General features: G+C 37.8%; 2 gene segments (V, D, J or C); both read right to left on the bottom strand.

The window, feature by feature from the left end:
- The window catches only part of LOC131273778 (immunoglobulin kappa variable 3-20-like), a 1006205-nt gene that overhangs the window by 634933 nt on the left and 346565 nt on the right, over nucleotides 1-24707 (bottom strand).
- LOC101423053 (immunoglobulin kappa variable 3-20-like) lies at nucleotides 14767-15374 on the bottom strand. The segment is given in 2 exon segments: nucleotides 14767-15110; nucleotides 15294-15374. Coding segments are annotated over 2 exon segments (393 nt in total).

Below are 24707 nucleotides of genomic sequence, written 5' to 3'. Positions count from 1 at the left end.
GGTAGTTCTATCTCTTATATTAAGGTCCTTGAAGCATTTTGAGTTGATTTTTGCAGCATATGGTATCAGGTAGAACCCTCCTTCCTTTTTCTTTTTCAAGTGGAGATCCAGTTTTCCCAACACCATTTGTTGAAGAGAATATTTTTTGTGAAATGAGTGGTCTTTACCACCTTGTCAAAAATTATTTGAGGGAGCTCTCTTCTACCTTTACAAAGGGATGATGCTTAATTAATGAATCTCTCAATAAAGGTGTGAAATCCTAAAAAAAATCAGGTGACTATAAACGTGAGGATTGATTTATGAGCTCTCAGTTCTATTCCATTGGTCTGTATGTCTGTCCTTGTACAAATAATTTGCTGTTTTGATTGCTGTGGCTTTGTCATAAGTTCTTAAAACCAAAAGTGTGAGTCCTCCAACTTTATTCTTCTTTTTAAACTTGGCTTTAGTTATTTGGGGCCCCTTACACTTCCATATCCATTTTTTACTAATTTTTCTATTTTTAAAGAAGACTTCGATTACATGAATATTACATTAAAAATATGAGGGATTCACATATGACCCACTCCTTCCATCTTCCACAATTTCCTACATCAACAACATCCCTCATTAGTATAGTACATTTGTTACAATTGATGAACACACATTGAAGCATTGCTACTATCTATGGACTACAGTTTAAATTACAATTTAAACCTTGTCCTGCACAAGTTTGTAGGTTATGACAAACTATACAATGGTCTGTACCCATTACTGCAATGTCATTCAGTACAACTCCAAAGTCCTGAAAATTTCCCCATATTACACCCACTCTTCCCTCTCTCATCCCTCAGAATCTCTAGTGGACAATGGTAAGAGTTCTTCCATTTCTAGAATAATAATAAGTCTATGGTAGAAAAATGATAAATCTACTTTAATCCATTGTTCATACCCCAATCTTGACGACCCCAAGATGGTGATGCCCACTGCTTCTAACTGAGAAGGAGCTTAGTTCCCATGGGGCAGATGGATAAGAACTATTTTGCTTGCAGTTGCAGATGATGTCTGTTACTTGGGGTGGGTGTTGTGCTTTCAGAAGGACATATACCTTTCATAACTGGCTTTTCCATTTCTGCAAAGAAGTTTGTTGCAATTTTGACTACGATTGCACTGAATCTACAAATTGCTTTGGATAGTATTGAAATTTGGCAGTTTATTTCCAAGAACACAGAATGTCCTTCCATTTATTTAGGTCTTCTTTGATTTCTTTTAGTAATGTTTTCTAGTTTTTACTGTAAAAGTCCTTTAAATCCATGGCAGATTTATTCTTAGATATTTTATTCACTTGTAGCTATTGTAAATTGAATTTTTGTCTTGATTTCTTCTTCCAATTGGTCATTGCTTGTGTATAAAGACACGACTGATTATTGGTTGTTGCTCTTGTATCCAGCCACTTTGCCAAGTTCACATATTAGCCCTTTGGTCCTTGTTGTGTATTTTTCAGGATTTTCTGTATATAAGATCATGTCATCTGCAAATAGGGAAATATTCCTTTCCAAATTAGAATGCCTGTTATTTTTCTTTCTGAGTCCTTCTGACAAGTACTTCCAGTATATTGAATATCAGTGATGACAGTGGACAACCTTGTCTTGTTCCTGATTTTAGGGGGAAAGTTTTCAGTCACATTTTAATGTTTTTAAATTTTGCCTATTGTTCCTCTTTAGTGGGAGAAACCATGCTGTCTCCCCTCCCCCACCATCACCATCACCATCACGACCTTACCATCTCCATTGTCCTTTTAGGGTTTAGGTTTGTTTTTGTTTAATATGGAAAAGTGTATTTTTTATTTTTTAAATATTTATCTCTTTAGAGGATTTGTGAGGTAACAAAACAATTATGCAAAATGTACATAATACCCATATAACACCCCTCCACTAACACCTTATATTGTTGTGGAACTTTTTTTTTCTTTTTTTATCTTTTTTTTTAAAGATACATAGATCACACAAAATATTACATTAAAAAATATAATAAGTTCCCATATACACCACTTCCCACACCACTCACTCCTCCCACATCAACATCTTCTCTCATTAATATGGAACATTCATTGCATTTTATGAGTACATTTTGGAGCATTGCACAGATTATAGTTTATGTTGTAGTTTACACTCTCTCCCTGTCCATTCAGTGGGTTATGGCAGGATATATAATGTCCTGCATCTGCCCATGCAATATCATTGAGAACAACTCCAAGTATCAAAAGTGCCCCAAAATCACATTTCTTTTCCCTCTCCCTGCCTTCAGCAATTCTCATGGCCACTGTCTCCACATCAATGGTATAATTTCTTCCAATGCTAGAGTCACAATAATTCTATTGTAAACACCAGTAAGTCCACTCTAATCCATACTTTATTCCTCCATCCTGAGGACTTCATGATGACAATGTTGACTCCACCTCTAAATTGAGAGGGTGCTTAGATAACACATGGCTAATGGATGGAATTCTACTGCTAGCCATTGTAGACTATCTTGATTCCCTGGTGTGGTGGTTGACCATCCTCACCTCCCTGTTAGCTGAACTGGATAAGTCCAATGAGCTGGAGAGTAGGTGTTGCCCTTGTGGTGAGGCTCATGGCAGAGCTGGCACATTTTTTACAGGTTATGAAAGAACACCATCAGACTATTACTAGTAACTGCTGTCCATGGCATACATTTGTGTTTTTCCATACAACCTCTATTAGTAATACCATGTATAAGTATTGTACATTTTTTTATAATTCATGACAGAACACTCATGTTTGTACTTTTAACCACAGTCCATCTTCTACCACATGGTTCACTGTGTTATACAATCCCATGCCTTGTACAATCTCTCCAAAGTGTACACCCCATGGCTCTCACCTTCATCACAGAGTTATGTAGTGATTGCCTCAGTAAATTTTGAAAGTTTTCCTTAATCCAAAAGAAAAAATTCCATATCTTCCTCTTATTGCCTTAGCATTGATACCTTCTTTGACATTGATGAATGAATATTACAACATTGCTATTAACTATAATCCATAAGACACATTACTTATATTTTCCCATGCATCATGATATTGCTATCACCATATAAGAGTGGCATACATTTGTTAGAGTTCATTGAACAATATTCTCTTATTTCTGTTATTAAGCACAATTCTCATGCACCTCTGGTTTTACTGTTATTCAGCCCTTAAATTATTCTCTAGCTTTCTTTTTTTTCTTGTCTTTATTTATTTTTTTAATATTACATTCAAAAAACATGAGGTCCCCATAAACTCCCCACCCCCCTCACCCCACTCCTCCCCCCATAGCAACAATCTCCTCCATCATCATGAGACATTCATTGCATTTGGTGAATACATCTCTGAGCACCGCTGCACCCTATTGTCAATGGTCTAGCTTTCTTTTGACTGATATTTATGTCACTATACCATCCCTTTCAGCCATAGTCCCATTTATTAGCCAGCCATTTCAGTTATACTCACTATAATATGTTACCATAAACTCCATTTCCACAAATTTTTACAGTCAAGGTAGTTGAAATTCTACATACATTAAGCAACAGTATCCCTTCTCAGCCTTCATCCTATCTCCTAGTAACCTATACACTAGGTTTTAACTCTCTGTGTTTATTCTTTGTATTTAGTTCATATTAGTGAGAATATGTAATATTTGTTCCTTTGTATCTGGCTTATTTCACTCAGCATAATGTCCTCAAGGTTTATCCATGTTATTATATGTGTTTCAATTTTATTTCTCCTTATAGCAGCATAGTATTCCATCATATGTATATACCACATTTTGTTTTTCCAGTCATCAGTTGATGGACACTTGGGTCGTATCCATCTTGTGGCAATTGTGAATAGTGCTGCTATAAACACTGGTGTGCAGTGTCTGTTCAAACACTGTTTTCTGTTCTTCTGGATATGTTACTAGTAGAGGAATTACCAGATCATATGGCAGTTCTATATTTAGCTTGCTGAGGAAGCAAATGGCCAACTGACTTTTTTTTTTGAAATTTTTTAAAAAAAATTATTTATTTATTTTTAAAAATTACATTCAAAAAATATGAGGTCCCATTTAACCCCACCGCCCCCACCCCCCACTCCCCCCACAGCAACACTTGCTCCCATCATCGTGACACACCTGACTTTTAACATGGTTATCCAAGTCCACTCAATTGGGAAAGAAAAGTTGTTTCAACAAATGTGCTGGGAAAAGTGGATAGTCACATTCAAAAGAATGAAGAAGGGTCCCCATCTCACACCATCTTCACGAATTAACTCAGAATGGACAAAAGACCTAAATATAAGAAATAGGACTTTAAATCTCCTAGAAGTTTGCACCTATCTACCAAATGGGAGGTCCCAGGTTCAGTTCCTGGTGCCTGCTAAAGAAGATGAACAAGACAGTGAGTTGGCGGGATAGGCTGGCACAGAGAGCTGATTCAATAAGATGATGCAACAAGATTATGCAAAAAGATGAGACAATGAGGAAACACAATGAAATACACAACAAGAAGGGAGTGTAGGTGGCTCAATAGATTGGGTGCCTCCCTCCCACATGGGAGGTCCTAGATTTTGTTCTCGGTGCCTCCTGAAAAGAAGATGAGCAGACACAGAAAGCACACAATGACATAGAGAGTCGAAAGCAAGTGCAAACACAAGTGGGGGGTAAAAATAAATAATAAATAGATAAATAAATAAATAAATAAAATCTATTTTTTAATCTCCTATAAGAAAAAATAGATGAGTGTCTTCAGGATCTTGTGTTAGGCATTGATTTTTTAGACTTTACACTCAACGTGCAAGCAACAAAAGAAAAAATAGATAAATGTGTCCCCCTAAAAAGTAAAACTCATTGTGCATCAGAGGACATTATCTTGAAAGGAAAAGACCCAAGAAAACAATCCTAATCCTAGGAACCTATATGAGTTATCTCATATGTAACATTTCTGCAGATGTGATTAAGTTAAAACTTCAGATGGGAGAATTGCCTGGATCAAAACACTGGCCCCCCAATGCCATCACATATATTCTCATAGGAGGGACATTTTACCACAAATAGAAAATAAAGTGGTATTTAAACAGTAAAGACATTAATTAGAATCCTTGAGGACTGAAGCAAGTCAGCCACAACAATCAAATTATTCATTGCAATAAGGCTCTTAATATAGGTCTTCTGTGGTGGAATCCTGATGGACATTCATACCAAGTATGGGGAGGTACTCTAACAAATATAAAATATGTGGAAGTGCCATTGAAAATGGTTGATAGGTAAAAACTGGAAGAGTTTTGAGGCCTCTGATAAAGCCTAGATTTCCTCAACAGAACCTTGGTAGAAATATAGACATTTGCTTCTGTTGAAGTCTCAAAGGAAATAACGAACTATTACCTTAAAAGGCAAGGTGAAAATCTTTTTATATAGAAGCAGAACATTGCTGAATTTTGTCTTAGGGTTTTTTTTGCATGAAAAGCAGAACTCAAAATCAATAATCTACACGTAGCCTAGGAGATTTCCAAGCAAAGAGTTCATTCCATGTCCCAGGTTCTTCTTGCTGCATATGTAAACTACTGGAGGAAAGGTAAAACTGTAAAATGAAAAAAAAATACTGTTAAGTAAAAAGGAACTATGAATTATGATTTGGATAATACTCTGTCTAAATTGCAAAAGATGCTAAAATTAAGATATCAACTGTAAAGAAAAAATGAACTGGAGATAAGGTCAAGGGAGACATTTCAACTTTTGCAAGTGAAAAGACATTACGTGTGTGCATATGGATCACTTCAGCCAAGGAGCAAAATTAGGAACAGAGATGGGAATATCCTGGAAAGATCTGTGGAGGACCCTCTTGTCTAATGATATGTGAAATGGAGAGAAGACGTGCAAATTTAATACCTGACACTCCTATATATCAGATATTAAAATTTAAGTAACATTTCACTTATTTTTTCCAATGTAAAAAGATGTATAATTCACTGTAGTTACATTATTCAACTGGACAAAAATACCTCATCCTTCATACAAGCAATAGTTGCTTAATGGACATTTTTTACTGACCTTAAGAAGAATATCTATAGCTACCCAAATAGAGTTAAACTCATTTTTTTAATCAAATTTTAGATAGAATTGATCCTAGCTTGTCTTATCTTATAAACTTCCTAGAAACTTCCATGTTGCTATGTCAGGAGCACACATATTCCAAATTTTGGATTTTTATACTGCTTTGTAGCAAAGTGTCTCTGAGTCAAGCAAAGAGATGCCACTTAAAAGTTCCTGTTGAGTGAACAGACAACAATAAGTCAACAGATATTTCAGTCTATGAAATTGTTTAAAGGTTATGCACATTTTTTAATTTATTGAAGTATATCACTCATACATAAACTTACATAAACAATATGTGTATAGTAATAACTATGAACTTACAAAACAAACATATATATAATCATACAGGACACTTCCACCTCACCCTACCTCCAGTAATTTGCTTTGTTACTAGACATTTTTAACTAGTTATTAAAGATCATTGTCATTATATTACTACTAACTAAAGTATTTTCCCCCACCCACCCTATTACTATTATTATATTTGTATCATTTATATATGAAGATACAAAAGCAATAAGTGTATAGTAAAAGTTCTGAACTTACAAAGCAAACATGCATAACATCATACATGAGTCCCATACATCTACCCTTCACCAACACCTTGCATTGTTGTGAGACATTTGCTACACGTGAAGAAAGGATATTGTCAAAATCTTACTACTAATTATGGTCATTATCTTACATTTGGTGTATTATCGCCCAAAACACCCTGTTATTATTTTTAAATATATTTTTATGATAGAAGTCATAATCCTATAAAGCAATCATGTACATGTGCAGAATTCCCAAACAACATCCCTCTAGCAACACACTACACTGTGGCGGGATATTTGTTACAGGTAAGATAATGTCATCTAATTACTACCATCTCCATAGTGTACATTTAGCACACATTTTGCATACTGACCCATTATCAATAAAGTACATCTTTATAGTATATTGTTATGTTATGTTACATTACGTTACGTTACGTTACGTTATATTATTACTGCTAACCACAATCCATAGTTCCCTCCAGCTGTATTTTTCCCATGCTTCCCCATATTCCCACCACCCTGCAATAATGATGTACATTTGTCCTAGTTAGCAAAGAACACTCTTGCATTTGCACCATCAAACACAATTTCCATCCTCCTCTTGGTTTACTGTGCTACTCAGTTCCTAGAATATTCTCTTGCATTCTGTCGATTGACTTTTACATCCCTAGACAAACATTTTAAGCCACAACCCCATTTATAAAATAACTGTTAATCACTACATATTATCCACTCTATACATTTCCACACTTATACAATAAAGCTAAATAAAACTTCTACATATATTAAATATCAGTAGTCCATCCCTGCCCTCCTCTTATCTCCTTTGAGAATATACCTCCTACCACCAAGTCTTAAAGATATTTTCCTACATTTTTTTCTAGAAGTTTTACAGTTCTTCTTTTATTTTTAGGTTTTTGATTCATTTTGAATTAATTTTCAGATAAAGTGTGAGATAGGGGTCCTTTTTTCTTCTTTTGGCTATAGATATCCAGTTCTGCCAGCACCATTTGTTGAATGGACTGTTCTGCCCAAGATGTGTAGGTTTGAGAAGCTAGTCAAAAATCACTTGACCATACATGTGAAGGTCTGTTTCTCAGGCATCTGTTGGATTCCATTTGTCTATGTGTCTCTCTTTATGCCAGTTCCATGCTGTTTTACCACTATAGCTAGATAGCATGCTTCAAAATCTGGAGATCAGAGTTTGCTTTTCCTTTTTAAATGTTCTGGCTCTTCAGGAACCCTTACCCTTCCAAAAATTTTTGATAATAGTGTTTTCAATTGAAAAAAATCCTGGTAGAATTTTTATCAGGATTGCATTGAAGCTATACATAAATTAGAGTAGAGTTGACATCTTAATGATATTTAGTCTTCCAATGCATGTGCATGGAATGTTCTTCCAGTTAATTAGGCCGTTTTTTATTTCTTTTAACATGATATAAAGTACTAGTATTCAGAAAACTGCAACTCAATCATTGGTAACATTTATTCCTGCCTATGTGAGTGTTATCTGCCATATTTTGTTTTCACCACTCTTTTAACATTTGGTACTTTTATTGATATAATCTTCATTTCTAGACTCTCTTCCAGGCCTCTCTCTTCTGTCTTTTCTTTTCAGGTTCTAGCACACCCTTTAGTGTTTCCTGAAAATCTGGTCTCTTCCTTAGATTCTCCCAACTTCTGTTTATTTCTGATATTCTAGACTCAACCTCATTTTTTGAAATATAATCTTGCCAAATATAAGATTCTTGAATGGAAGTTTTTCTCTTGTAGTATCATAAATATATCACACCACCGTCTTCTGGTCTCCATGATTTCTTGTGAGAAATCAGCACTCTATCTTATTGGATATCCTTTCTTTCTTTTTTTTTTGCATGCTCTTATCTTGTTCTCGGAATTTTCACTTTGTCTTTGGCATTGACATTTTGATTCGTGTGTGTCTTCAAGTTGGTCTACTTGGAGTATTTTGAATGGGAGTACATTGGCCTCCTTAGACATGGATCTCTGTGTCCTTCAAAAGGGTTGGGAAATTTTCTAACATTATTTCTTCAAATATTCCTTCTGCCCCTTATCTCTTGTCTTCTCCTTCTGGGACACCCATGACATGACTGTTTGCATGATGTTTCATGGCATTATTTCCCTGAGACCTTGTTCGATTTTTTCCATTCTTTTCTTCATCAGTTCTTTTGTATGTTCACTTTCAGAGGCCATTTTTTTAAGCTCGCCAATCCTTTCTTCTGCCTCCTTACAACTGCTATTTATGATTCCAATATTTTTTTAATTTGAATTTTTGCACCATTAATTTCCATAAGATCTGCTTTCTTTCTACGTATACCTTCAAATTTTACTTTGTGCTCATCCAATCTCTTCTTAATATCTTTAATCTCTTTAGCCATTTCATTGAATTTATTAAGGAGATTTGTTTGAATATCGATGATTAGTTGTCTCAACTTCTTTATGTCATCTGGATGCTTATCTTGTTCTTTTAACTGGGCCATGTCTATCTGTTTCTTGGTGTAGCTTATAATTTTTTGTTGTGTCTTGGCATCTGGCTTACTAGAGTATTTATTCAGAGTGCAGGTTTTCTCATTAGTTTCAGGCTTCCTGCCCTTTCTCCCTTGCTAGTTGTGCAGTATGAGCCAAGGATGTAGTTGTTACAAGATATGGAGGCTGAAGCTGCCCTCATTGCACCAGGTACCAATGCAGCTTTTCCCAACTTTCTCCTTTGCCAGAGGTAGGGACAAAGTCACAGCTTTGTGGAATAATACAAGTTGTGCTGGCCTAGACTGTAGCTGCCCAGAGAGACTGATGAAGCTTCACACCCCTTTCTCCCTTGCCTTGGATAGGGGTGGAGCTGTAGGTGTGGGCAACAATCTATGCAGTTCAGCTCCAAAGAAGAACACAGTTGCCCTGGTAGACTTCCGATCTTTGCCAGCCAAATGTACCTGCAGTTACCTGGATAGGCTTGTGCAGGGCCTGCCAGCCTCCTTCCTGTGAGAGTTGGGGCTGAAGCCTGGGATAAGTTTGCAGGGTGATCTGGGTGAAATAAACTGGTTCCTAATGTCACTGTGATTTTTGTTCAGCCCAGTTTCCCCTCACACTGGGAACAGGGTCAAAATGGAGGACAAAGGCCTCTTTCAGACTTCAACAGTTTCAATCTTTAGATGTTCTTAGTGTTATACTTTAGCAAACCAAATTTACTAATCAGTAGCTGAAAGCAGTGGCCAAACATCTCTTCCTCCCCTGTTTTTAGGAATGGAGCTTCCAATTCCAGCCACAGAATTGCTGCTGGGCGACTTGCACTGCCAACATCAGGTGAGCAAATGCCTCTGAGACCTGGCCAGTAATTTCCTAGAGAAGCTGCCACAGGGCCCCAGCTTCCTCCCTGTAGAGGTGGGGCTGGGCCTAGGCTAGAAGTGCAATATGGCCTGGATGGAAGGAAGCCGGTTCCCACAGCGCTATGATTTTCAGTCCTCCCCACTTCCCCTCATGCCAGGTGCAGAGTTAAGATGCCAGCTACCAGCCTCTTTCTCACTTGAACAATTTCAAACTTTAGTTGTTCTTAGGGCTATATTTTTGTCTGCAAAATTTACTCAGCAGTAGCTGAAGTTGGTGCCCAACCATCTCTTCCTCCCCTGTTTTTTGGAAGTGCAGCTTTCGATTCCAGCCTCAGAAAAGTTCCTAAGGCAGTTTCGGCCTACCTTGGAGGATGCGCAACAGCCTCCGTGGCTTGGAGTCCTCTAATTATGAGTCTTCTCTGCAGATGGGCAGCCACCTCCTTCCATTCCTTCAAGTATGTTGCAGGATGTGCTTCCAGTCTCCTGGAGTCTCCAAGCAGGTGCATCAGCTAGCTCAAGTTCTCTGCATGTTTACTAAGTGTGCCCTGTATCAGGAACTGACTCTAGACGCTCCTTCCTCTGACTCATCTTGCTGGCTGTTCTATCAGGTTATGCACATTAAAAGAATATATGTAGAAATATAGTTGAGGATATTATGAGGAATTGGACATATTCCAAAGTTCCCATTTATTTGATCCTAATGCACTTGTTTCTTGTACAGCACCATGTCCCTCTAATAGAATCAAGTTGTAACCAAACTTTTCTAATTTAAAAGAAAGGTCTTTTGAAGGTCCTCAGGATTTATGAAATTTCATACTCTGTATCCAGACTCCCTTCCCACATTTTTGGTTTATGATTTCCTAAATCAGAAGATTTTTGAGAATGTTATATAATCAAAAAAAATGTCAGCTGCGCTGAAAGGGGCAAAAAGAGAACAAAATTAAAGAAGGCTGTGGAATTACAAAATTCTATATACTGATAAAACTATGAACTTTAAAACTTTTGAAGGAAAACAAAGTATGATACCTTATTTTGCTGCTATCATAAGTACTACAGAATGGAATGGCTTGAACACTGGGACTTTTTAGACTGACAGCTTTGAGGTTAGGAGAACACCACTACTGAGACAGCAGCAAGGCAATGCTTTCTCCCCAAACTCTACAACATTCCCGTGCTGGATACCAGAGATCCTTGAGGTTCCTTGGCTACTATCCCTGCCTTACCTTCATAGCAATGTCCTCTTCTTTCCACCTTATGGATCCTCCCTATAGCTTCTATATCTTTGAATGAATTTCGCATGCTTATAACAGAATTCAATGGTCTGGATTAAGGCCCCCTTCTAATCATGTCAGCTACACCTGAACTCAAATAACATATTCGATGTCCTACCTACAATATGCCCACACAGACAGGAATACTGACAATGACTAAGAATTCATATGTAATTCAATCTACTCCTGATAAGACAGAGGTCAGCTCTGCAGGGAGAGTTATAACAAACAGGGTCTCAGAGGCCAGAGACCTGGGTACAGAAGCCAAAGCCAGAGGTCCAGAGGTCAGAGACATGTCACCAAGGACAATCCATAGAGATGACCCCAGGCAATGAACCTAACAGAACTTCAGGATTTCAAAATTGCTTGGGAGCAGTGTTTCCTCTCTTCCTTTCATCCTCTCCATTTTGGAATCAGGATGTCTGCAACATTTATACTATGTCTGCCCCAAGGGGTATTTTAGAACCAGTAAAATTGTTTTCTTGTTACTGATCTATAGAGAGAAATGAATTTACCCCAGATCAGATCCTACTGAGATCCAATACCTCAATGCCTCCTGAGGTATTGAGCTAGGCCTGTAATATACAATCAGGGGACGCAGAGCAGAAGGACCTGCCCCGACAGAGGGTCCAGTAGGTAAGGAGGGAGAGTGACATGAGACCTTCAGAGGAGATTCTGAACCTGTGCTGGTCAAGATTATACCTTTATAACATATTTGGAGGACAATAGCATGGACCAGAGGAAGGGAAGGAGAATGAGAAGGAGTCAAAATAGGAAAGTTTAAATAAAGGAGGCACAGGGAAGAGGTAGTTGATCCATCAGGGAATAAAACACTCTGAAATGGGCTTTCATTTAATCTTTTGGAGCATGAAAATAGCCATCAGAAGAATCTAGAATTAGTCTGCCAGGTGGTAAAAGACATGTGGTGCAGTCAACCCAAAGTCAGGCTGATGGCCAGCTAAGGAGCATGTGAAGGAGATCAAAGATGATTGAGCTTAGAAAACACAGACCTCAGGGGACCTGCCAGATAACTATACGCCAAGAGTAGGCCCAGGTGAGCCAGTGAGGCCCCCATATGAACAGACTGCACAGCTCACCAGAAACTCACCAGCTAACACTTTATGATACTGGTTTTGGGCATGTTATCTTACATGAGTGTAGCTAACTGATATATTAACATCTTTTAAATTGCTATTCATTGTTAAGTCACAATCTCCTCCCCAGACCTGATTTATTTTTTTATTTTTTTTATTTATTTCATTTATTTTTTATTTTTATTTTTCATCCTAAAACCAAAAAATGGCATAGTGTATACTTTTAATATGTGCTTTTTTCTCATCAACTACAATGATAGGAGGGATTTTTGCAACTGACAGAGGAACCATTTAATAAATGTTTCTTGAGTGAGTGAATGACATGGATTCAATTCTTAAAATGCCTCTCATTACTAAGAGTAAAGAGCAGTTATGTCTGTCAGAGTGTTTGGTGTATTCTCTGTTTTTATGAGACATTTGGTGACTAAATTTCATCCACCAATGTATTTATGAAGAAACTTCAGAAATGATACTAGAATATCTGGAGTATTCCCCCAGCACACTGAGAATAATGTGTTCATTAAAATTTATCCAGGGAAGCTCATGTGGCTCTACTGATAGAGCATCTGCCTACCACTTAGGAGGTACAGGATTCAAACCCAGGCCCTCCTGGCCCATGGGGTGAGCTGGCCCATGCACAGTGCTGATGGGCACAAGGAGTGTCAAGCCACGCAGGGGTGTCCACCATGTAGGGGAGCCCAATGTGCAAGGAGTGCACCCCAAAAAGAGAGCCACCCCATGCAAAAAAAGCACAGCCTGGAGAGCTGATGCAGCAAGATGATTCAAGAAATGAGACAGATTGCTGGTGCCACCGATAAGAATACAAGTGAACACAGAAGAATACACAGGGAACAGATGCAGAGAGCAAACAATGGGGGTGGAAAGGTGAAAGGAGAGAAATAAATAAATAAATAAAAGAATAATAAATAAACTTAATTCAAATTGTTCAGGTTCGGTAGACTTAAAAACCATGAATTCCTTCAGTGCCAGAGGATGGTAAGAGAGAAAGTTGACAATTGGTGAAAGAGTTCACGAGGAAAGTTCTCACACATTTCTAGAAGCTTAAAGCTGAAGAATTAGAGAGTTGCCATGAAAGAATGAGAATTGCTGAAAGAGATGGAGAAAAGAAAAGGAGGCAGACTTTCAGTTATTCTATAAATATTTGGATATTAGACTGTTCTAGTTAGCCAGACTGAAATAGGATGGCTTCCACAAGAGGTATTTATTAACTTACAAGCTTAAAATTTTGAGATTGAGGAAATTGTCTAAATCAAGGCATCATCAGGCAATGCTTTCTCCCCAGAGACCAGCTGCCAGTGATGCTAGAATCCTCTGTCACGTGGCAAGACCCATGGTGATATCTGCTTGTTTCTTCTGTAACTTCCAGGTTCCATTGCTTCAGATTCTTGCTGCCATGGCTTTCTCCTTCTTTGTCTGAATCTCATTCTCTTATAAAAGACTTAAGTAAAGGGACTGAGACCCACAGTGGTCCAGGCATGAACTGAATTAACCTACTCAAAAGGTTCCACTTACAACAGGTTACACCTGCAGAACAGATTCCCCTTAAGATCCCACTTTACTGAGATCCACACTGCTTCACACCATCAAATATACATATATTCTATTTGAATTATTTTTTTCTTTTTTAAACAGATGGAGCATACAACATTAAGTAATATTGTAAAGAGTAAAATTATATATGTGTAATTTCAAATTATGAGAATAAGATGAAGTAAACACAGATCTTATAACAATATAGAAAACATTTAATTTTTGGCATTTTATGGCTCAACCATTTTATAAGAGAACTATAGAAATAGTAGGACAATCGCAGGAATATAAAGCTCATTGGAAAATTTATATCCAAACTGAAATCAACATATGTCATTGGCTGAGCATCATCCCTTATAACCTAAGCAGTCTTCAATGAGTTTAGTATATTAAGGCACCCACAGTTACTATCTGATGGCTATAAGAAATGAAAATATTTATCTAAATAAAAAACAAGTTAGAGTAGCAAATCAAATCATCTTTTGTGACACTGAAAAGAAAGGCTTGGATGGCAAAGTGTCCAGGGAAGAAAGAGTAAGGGAGGAAAATGACCTTCCACAGGGAAGTTTTGAATATGAAGGATCAAGGATTTAATCTTGGGAAGGACCAGTGTTGGAGGATGTTGGAGGAGAAGGAAGAAGATGATGAACTTTAAAAATTAAGGAGATACAATCAATACATGAGGGCATAAAGTTGAAAGGACCATAGCCTAGAGGGTCAATGCAGTCATTTTATCTGACCAAGTGAAAAAAAGATTTCTATGGTACAGTTCCCTAAAGGGTGTGGTTTCTCAGACAGATGGAGAAAGCAAACATTTTCAAGTCTATATGAAGAGGAAGCAGCTGGTGCTGCAGGACTCACTGCCCTACAGACCTGGGGAGGAGGTTTGTGTCCGAAGTTGAAGCACTGTGGGTATAAAGCTTTTATAATGCTGACAATAATAATTTCCCACATCTTCAGGCTGGAATCTGCTGATGGTGAGAGTGAAATCTGTCCCAGACCCACTGCCACTGAATCGATCAGGGACCCCAGATGGCCGGTTTGATGCATAATAGATGAGCAGTTTAGGAGTCTGTCCTGGTTTCTGCTGGTACCAGTTTAAGTAGCTGCTAACACTCTGACTGGCCTTGCACTTGAGGGTGACGGTCTCTCCTGCAGATGCAGCCACAGAACCTGGAGACTGGGTCATCACGATGTCCCCACTGGCACCTGCAACCAGAAAAGAACATAGAGCTTACATTAAATCACTAATGTATAAAATATGTATCTAAATGTAGGTTTTCTTATTTTTCATATATATTTAGATCTGCTTTAGATGAAATGGTTTGCTCACTCTGCATGTTAAAACAATTCTCCAGCTTTATAAAAATAATACTCTTCTAAACCTCTCACCTGAGGCCCAGAACACCAGTAGGATGAGCAGTTGGGAATGTGACATCATCTTGCTCACCCAACTGATGTACTCTGTCCCCATCTCCAGGGAAACTGCATTAATAGAGCTCTGAGCAGACAACCAAGTCCCTGAGGAACATATGCAAATCTATAGAGAGTATAAAGTCAAATGTACTTGTGCAGTGAGTTGTAAAGATAAATAATAGATGGAGATAAAAATACCATGACCAGAGGAAATGGAACTACATGCCTGCAAAAGGCAAGATATCAACTTAACAACACAACTTTCAACAATATTCAGCACAATTTGGAAAATGAAATATTTTATCCGCAATTGTACTCTTTCAAATCAACTGCACCCATCTTGAAAACAAAAGGAATTTGTAATAAAATACTTGCATCTGTAAGTATAATATCAGAACTTAGTTAAATGTTATAAATATGGTACGAAAACCTAGGTAGAATATACTCATATCATTGGATAGATTAAGATGGCAGAAGGATTGCCCTTATGCACAACTGAGCACAGTCAGAGAGACAGATAAAGCAGATACAACCCCCAGATATTGGTTCCTTTGAGGGCTAAAGAGACCCATGGGAGTTATGGTCATGGCCGATGGGGTTAACTACCAGGGCAGATGGCCCCTCTTTGGAAATGGTGTTTATGTGTGATGAATCTGGACTCAGATGGGATCTCCCTTCATAAGACTTTCATGCTAATGTGCTGGAGGTGCAGTTAATGTTGGGGTTTAAGATATATTTAGGGGATTTGAATCTCTGGACTGACAATGTGATAGCCAGATCCTGAGCCTCAACAGACTCCAGCACCTACAATCTGATTTATTGGACTTACCACACTCAGCTAAGATGGAGGTGAAGAAGGACAACCACCACACCATGGAGCCTAGAGTGATTACAACTGAAAATGGGAGGATTGCATCCAGCATCCAGGTGGAATCTGAGCCTCCTCTTGACATAAAGGTGCAATGGACACAACCAATCCAGTGTCCACATAGAAGAGGTGGCATTGGATTGGGAAAAGTGGACATAATGGACAAAGGGTATGGGGAAAGGCAGGAAGAGATGAGAGGTGGAGGCGTCTTCGGGACATGGAGCTGCCCTGGATGGTGCTTCAGAGGTAATCACCGGACACTGTAAATCCTCACAGGGCCTACATGATGGAATAGAGGAGAGTATGGGCCATGATGTGAACCAATGTATATGAGGTGCAGAGGTGCCCAAAGATGTACTTACCAAATCCAATGGATGTGTCATGATGATGGGAACGAGTGTTGTTGGGGGGGGGGAGAGGGGGGGTGGGGGGGTGGGGTTGAATGGGACCTCACATATATATTTTTAATGTAATATTATTACAAAGTCAATAAAAAATAAAAAAATTAATAAAAAAAAAAAAAACAAAATAAAACAATTTTTACAAAAAATAATGTAAAGGTGGGGTAGGAGAGAGGTGGTGGAGAAATAATACAGTTTTGGATAAGGCATTAAATTTTTTAGTTAACTTTTGACTCAAATAGTGATGGACTTTTTTTTTTTTAGATTTATTTATTTATTATGCCCTTGAGGCTTGTTCCTTTTTTTGCTATCTCTTCTCTGTGTCCATTCACTGTACATTTTTTCTGTATCTGCTTGTCTCCCTTTGTTGCATCCTCTTGCTGTGCCAGCTCTCTGTGGTGCATGGGCCATCAGCTCTCTGCAGTGCACGGGCCATCAGCTCTCCGTTGCTTGCGGGCCAGCCTGCCTTCACAAGGAGGCCCTGGGACGCGAACCCAGGGCCTCCCACATGGTAGACGGGAGCCCAACTAACTGGGCCACAGCAGCTTCCCAGTGACAGACTTTAGTATTTATAAAGAACATGGAAATGCCAAATAGGTTCAAGATTTATTAATTCTTCTTCGTTTTGCACAGCAATGTATAAAACACAGCATGCAATGTTATCTCTTTCCCCGAAAATGCAAGATTAAAAGTAGGTCACAGCTTCTGAGGGAGAATAAAAGTGCCAGGAGGAGTACTATGAGCACAGGTGACTTGAAGAAATGATGACGATAATGAGATGGCATGACTGCTGAGAATCAGACAAGGAGGCAAAAATTCTCACTCCAGCCCTATCAACCATTTCTATGTGGCCTTGGCTGAGTCACTTACACTATCAGTGATTTGATTTTTAACATAATACTAAGTTCATCTTCCTCACAAATGTACTGCTAGGTAAAACAAGTATGGTAAAGATCTATTAGGACATCTTGCACATCTCTAGCCAATGAAATTTTGCTCCCAACTATGTGGAGATTTTTTTTAGTGCATTGTTAAATAAGAAGCTGTGGGACTTTTACCACTTCTTTCCATAACAAAATGGATTTTATTAACAGGAAAAAAATTTTTAGTACACATATGACTAAAATTTTTTCATTCAAAATCATTCCTTTATCATGTTATTCTATAGAATGGGATGGGTTCATATATATAATACACACATACACATATATACACATTTGTGTTTGTGTGCATAATTACAACTATATAAATATTTGACTTTATATAAAACTTATTCATATGTGTAATTGATATATAGTCTTAAATTTTACATTTTGCATAAAGTACTATGTGTTTCTTCATTTTTTCTTGTTCTGAGGCTCATTCTATATTATTCTAATTCTTTATTTACAATGTTACATAAAAATTCCTCCTAAAAATTATATTTTAATTATAGTTAATGAATCAGCAACCTATTTAGCTCTTATAAAGAATAAATAGAACATGACTTTTGTTTGTTTGCTTTTCTTTTCTTTCTTTTTTTTTTTTAAGCAGGTATTGAAACCAGATCTCATACACAGGAAGTAGGCACTCAAACCACTAAGCTACACCAGCTTCCTGTTTGCTTTTTGTTTTGTTCTTCTGTTTATTCATTTTTGTCTAACAATTTATCAACAAGCCAGCAGTCTGTATACTAAGCTCCATCTTGAAATTGCTCTCTGATTTGGCCAGTACAGAGATGATAAATGCCATCTGTAATGACAGTGTAAACAAAATATGTTGACTTAGAAGATGAAATTAGTAAAAACTGGTTTCTTTCTCTTTCGATGATTCCTATCTTAGTGGAACTACTAAAATCAACTCAATGGTTGTCAAGATCCATTGAACTTTATAGTAAGCATCTAGGTAGTACCACAGTACAGATGTTAAAATAGAATACCACAGTAAAACTACTTTCATTCTCATCTGCTTAATAAAGTACTTCATTGACAAGATGACTTTCTGTAATTTCTGACATTTTGTCCAAATAAAATCTGTTTGCCTTCTTTATAAATGTATTTTGCCTTGCAAAATAAGCCAAGCCCTCAACTTCTATAATACATTAAAGTATAGGAAGCATGTACATTAAAATAATTGAATCTGATTTTCCTAATTAAAAACAAATCACTAGGGAGTAGATATGACTCAAGAGGTTGAACGCTTGCTTCCCACATGGGAGGTCCCAGTGCCTCCTAAAAAACAAAAACAAACAACAAGCAAAGGAAAGAAAAAACCAACTGAGGGGAGCTGATGTGGATGAGTGGTTGAGTGCTGGCTTCCAACTTACAAGTTCTGGGGTTCAATCCCCAGTCCTGGAACCTCAGAAAAAAAAAAAAATCACTAGCATAAAGCATTAGCTATAAGTCACAAAACTAAAAACATCTCCATAATCTAAATTTTAAAATCTTTATATTTTGTAAATGGGGAATTAAGCCTGGATATAATTTATAGTAATTTAAATAACTCTCCCTACCCTTTTATTGGTGTGTGGTGTGGGAGAGACAACTGCTTTCCTAACAAACCCTGAGATTTTCTCACAGGTATCTTCTAGGATGTCTCATCTTTACCTGCCACATTCTGTCTTCTTCAATTTCTAATTAGTCTTGGCTTCTATGTTCTCATCTTGGCCTACTACTATTTGATTTTATTAACACAACAATAACACAATTCTAGAAAAAAAAACTTAAAAGCTATGAAGAAATTAAAAATCAGATATAATCCCACCATTCAGAAACAACTATTAACATTTTTATATAAACTTTTAAAATAAAAATTAGAATACTATATAACCTATATCAGTTTGTAAAGTGATCTTTTTCATTTAAAAATATATTCCAAACACCTTCTGTTTTCTAATTCCCTTCACATTTTTAATATCTTAATTTTACTTTTTCTCAAAAATTTTTCAGTCTTTACTGTTTTATTAGTTTAGACAAGGGGTCAGTAAACATTCTTTTCTGAAATGTGCCAGCTGGTAAATATTTTAGGATTTGCAGATCATATAGTCGCTGCTGCAATCAATCAACTCTGTCAATGTATTATAAAAGCAGCCATAGACATAAAGAATGAGCATGGTTGTGTTCTAATAAAGTTCCAAATAAAGCTTTAAAATACAGGCTTCTTTGGTAGGTCCATCAGATTTTTCTATGTAGATCATCATGTTAACTGCAAAACAAGAAAATTTTACTTATTCCTTTCTAATCTAGATATCAACTTTTTTCTTACCTCTTGAGTATACTATCCAGAACCTCTGGTACAATATTGAATAGAAGTAATAAAAGCAGACATTCTTGCTTTATTGCTGATCTTAGGGGGAACCTTCAGTATCTTACCATTAGGAATGATGTTAGTGGTAGAAATAAAAATGAGGAAGTTCCCTTTTATTCCTAGTTTGCTGCCAGTTAACAAGGATGAATGTTAGATTTTGTCAAGTGGTACTCAACGATTATATAGTTATTTAGTTTTAGTTAGTATGGCACATTGCACTGATTTATTTTCAAATGTTCCTGGGAAAAAACCCTACTTGGCCATAGTGTATATCTTTTCTATAAACTGTGGAATTTTATTTGCCACATTTTAGTTAAGAAATTTTGCATCTATGTTCATAATGAATATTGGTCTGTGGCTTTCTTTATTGGAATATTTCATAGTATTATAGTATAAGAATAATGTTGGCCTCATTTTCTTTTCTCTTTTCTGGAAATTGTCCAGAAGAGTTTATAGATTTGTTATTATTTATTCCTTGAATGTTTAACAAAATTGACGAGTGAAGCCTTGGTTTGGCACCTCTATTTTAATTTGAGGAAATGTTTTAAAATACAAATTCAATTTCCTTAACAGATAAAGAACTCTTCAGGTTATTGACTTCTTTGAGTAGACTTTGATAGCTTCTATTTCAAGGTATTTGCCCATTTCATCTAAGTTGTAGAATTTATTGGCATAAATTGTTTTTATGCTTTTAATAGTCTTATAATCTGTAGTGATGTAATCTCTTCATTCCTGATATTGTTAATGTGTATCCTTTTTTTCTGATCATTCTGGTGATAAATTTATCAATATTATAGATCTTTTCATTGTTTTTTTCTCTATTGTTTGTCTGTTTTCCATCTCATTAATTTCCACTCTGATCTTTATCATATCCTTTTTTGCCTGCTTTCTTTGGTTTAATATGCTTTTTTTCACCCCCTTCTAATTGCTTGAGGTTGAAGCTGAAGTCATTGACTTGAGACCATGTACTTCCTTTCTAACACAGGTGTTTACCTCTATAAATTTCCCTTTAGTTGTTAGTTTAATGGAAACACACATTTTTCTATGTCATTTTTATTTTTAGGCAGTTCAAAGTATTTTCTTCTTTCCCTGTTCATTTTATCTTTGACCTGGTAGTTAAAAATATGTTGACATGAAAATATTTGGGAAATTTTCTAGTTATCTTCCTGTTATTACTTCTAGATTAATTACATTTGGTCAGAGAACACACCTTTTTATGCCGTGATTCTTTACAATTTATTGAGACTTGTGTTAGCATCAAGAATACTGCCTACCTTGGTAACTATTTCATGTGCATTTGAAAAGATGGGATCTAAGCCCCTCTCAATCAGAGAAAGGGAAGACATCACCATCCCAAAATTCTCAAGACTGAGGAATGAACAAATATAAGAATGGAAAGCAAAAATGGACTAAAGTAGACTTATAATTATTCTAGCAATGGAAGAACTTGTATCATTGATAAAAAGGCAGTGGTCACCAGAGGTTCTGAGGGGAGAGGGAGGGAAGAATAGGTGTTAACATAGGGGTATTTTGGGGACATTGCAATGATGGATACAGGCCAGTATACATTTTGTTAAAGCCTACAAAATTGTGTGGGGCAAAGTGTAAACTATAATATAAACTATAGTCCTTGGTTAGTATGATACTTCAATATGTGTTCATCAATTGAAACAAACATACCATACTAAGGAAAGATGTTGTCAATGTGGGAAAGTGTGGGAGGGGTTGAGGTGGGGTATATGGGAAACCCCTATATTTTTGCTGTAATTATGTAATCTAAAGCTTCTTTAAAAATAAAAATATATATTAAAAAAAAAAAAGATATATTTAGGGGATTTGAATCTCTGGACTGACAATGTGATAGCCAGGTCCTGAGCCTCAACAGACTCCAGCACCTACAATCTGTTTTATTGGACTTACCACACTCAGCTAAGATGGAGTTGAAGAAGGACAACCACCACACCATGGAGCCTAGAGTGATTACAACTGAAAGTGGGAGGATTGCATCCAGCATCCATGTGGAATCTGAGCCTCCTCTTGACATAGAGGTGCAATGGACACAACCAATCCAATGTCCACATAGAAGAGGTGGCATTGGATTGGGAAAAGTGGACATGGTGGACGATGGGTATGGGGAAAGGCAGGAAGAGATGAGAGGTGGAGGCGTCTTTGGGACATGGAGCTGCCCTGGATGGTGCTTCAGAGGCAATCACCGGACATCGTGGATCCTCACAGGGCCCACTGGATGGAATGGGGGAGAGTATGGGCCATGATGTGGACCATTGACTATGAGGTGCAGAGGTGCCCAAAGATGTACTTACCAAATCCAATGGATGTGTCATGATGATGGGAGGGAGTGTTGCTGGGGGGGGGGGGGGGGGGGGAGAGGTGGGGTGGGGGGGTAGGGTTGAATGGGACCTCACATATATATTTTTAATGTAATATTATTACAAAGTCAATAAAATAAAAAAATAAAAAAAAAAAGATGTAGTGCACGTATTGTGTTATCTATTTCAGTCTATTCTAAATTTTAACATCCCAAAAGAACCTCACTTAATACTTCCAAAACAAGTCCTCTGTATTGCCCTTAACACAATATTCCTCCCAGAAAGGAGTTACCAATATTTACAAGTCACCCTTAGGACTATCATTGAAGTTGACCACTTTATAAAATCACCTGAAGTGTAACACCTCCACCTAGTGGTCATAAGTAAAATGGCTTCAGCTCCCAAGGTCTGATAGAGCATTTCTTCATTTATTCCTACTCAAAACTAATGATACTTTTTGAATTATGCAAATAACAATGTCATGAACACATCTAGGCATAGGATATTAAATTATGAACAAGTAGAACGATTCGTTTTACTGAAAGGTTACACAGTAAACAAGTAACATTTCTGAGGCCTTTGCTACCCTGCTTCTTTGAGATTTCCTCCTCTGAGCTAAGCTGTTACTCAGGAAAGGTAGGGCCACATGAACCTGCTCCATTTCAGGATCAACCCTCTGCACGAACAGAGGTAAGAGAAAATTTAGGACACTTTCACAATGTATGGATAAAAAAATCTGCCACTATCATAAGTATATCTTTTCCTGTAGACTTTCTCCAAATCTCCTGAGGTTTCCCATGATGTACAATGTCCCAAGGCATGTATTGTTCTAATTCTAATTAATAAGTTCATTTTCTGTAATTTGTCTCCTTAAGAGCCCACTACCTTAGGAGAGGGTCCCCTCCAGCATTCAGGAATGGTGCTGCAGATGCCCACATCATCAGGGAGGGCATTCCTTCTCATCTACATTCCACCCTGTTCTTGGTCCACCATTTATTTGGGTTTAGAAAATTCTAATATTTTCTTCACATTTGCTCCCTACCCCCTGAAATTACACTGAATATACATTCTTTAGTTTGCTTGTTTGACTTCAATTCTACTACCTAGTCATAGGTTTCCTTCTTCAATGCAATATATTCTCCTTTCCATGCTTACACACATTCAAAAATATAAAGTCATCATGATGATAAAAGAGAATGTGTCTTGTAGGGTAACTGGCACAGAGGGGTCCACCTAACATGTGGGATTTGGAAATGTCCTCTTTGAGGGGGGACAGTTGGCCTCATGCATGAGTAGAGGAGGGGCTCACATTCCAAGCACTGGGAAGAGCACATCAGAAAATAAGCAGGACTTGGGAAAAGATGGTCCTGGATGTTTTTAAGAAAGATTGATGAAACAATGTGTGAAAGCAGACAGGGGTCTGATCTGAGGGGAACATTAATGGGATGAAATTACGACATTTATTTTAAGTGCTGGAGAATTCATGGAACAAGAGTTAAAATTAATTTTCATTTTACAAGCAATAACACTCCGAGGATGCAGAAACTGTGGAAGCCACGGTGGTTTCAGTGCAGCTGGGAAACTAGATTTTCTGTCCTCTCCTCTGAAGTCATCCGATGAATTTAAAAAGTCAAATTTTCCAAATGTAACCCAATGCCAAAAATCCAATAGACTCAGTCAATCTTTGTGTTAACATTGTGTGAAGTAGAATTCTAAAAAGCCTGAAGACTCCAGCCGTCGGGCGTATACACGCCTTCTCTCAGCTGCTGAAACAGATGAATCCTGGGTCAGAACTCTGCCATTTACAGGCTGTGGGGCTCTGAGAAAGGTTCCTCACCGACCTGGGCCTCACGTTGTCTCTCGTAAAATGCAGATAACGATGGTAACCACCTCATAGATTAAAAATAACTGCGAAGATTAAAAGCGATGGCAGGTGAGGAGCTCACACCCTGGCACCTCTGAAAGCCCAGTGGGAGCAGCCTATTGAGTGCAGACAGCTCTGAGCATGAGCGGTGGAACCTGTAAGAGAGAAGTGAGGGGGAAGGCGAAAACGAGGAGGAAAAGGAAAGAGAAGGAATTAAAGAGGAAAGGGGAAGGGAAGGGAGAAGAGGGGAATAAGAAAGAAAGCAAGAATGAGGGAAGGATCTCTGGCAAGGAAACTAGGAAGGCCCTGCCCTGGGACGCCCCGTCAGGCAGGGCTGCTGTCCTCTCTCAGGGCAGAGAGAGCGTCTCCACACTCTGCACGTAGCGAGTGGGAAGCAGCGACTCCTCCTGAGCAGGGAGACCCACCCATGGCAGAGGACTCAACTGTTTGGGGGCAAAGATCTGGACATCTGGAAAGAGCTGGTGGACTGTACATAAATTAAGACACAGTGAGAGGAGCTAAGACTTTCTGGTAGCTGGAGGAAGTTTTATAATAATAACAAAGTTGAGTCTCCTGAGCCTGGGGCAGTCAGCTGCTCACCCCTCACCCCACCTGTCCCCGCTTTAGGCCACGCCCACCGCCCCA

This window comes from Dasypus novemcinctus, chromosome 17 (assembly GCF_030445035.2).
Source record: "Dasypus novemcinctus isolate mDasNov1 chromosome 17, mDasNov1.1.hap2, whole genome shotgun sequence".
NCBI lineage: Eukaryota > Metazoa > Chordata > Mammalia > Cingulata > Dasypodidae > Dasypus > Dasypus novemcinctus.
This window is presented reverse-complemented; position numbering and strand designations above follow the sequence as displayed.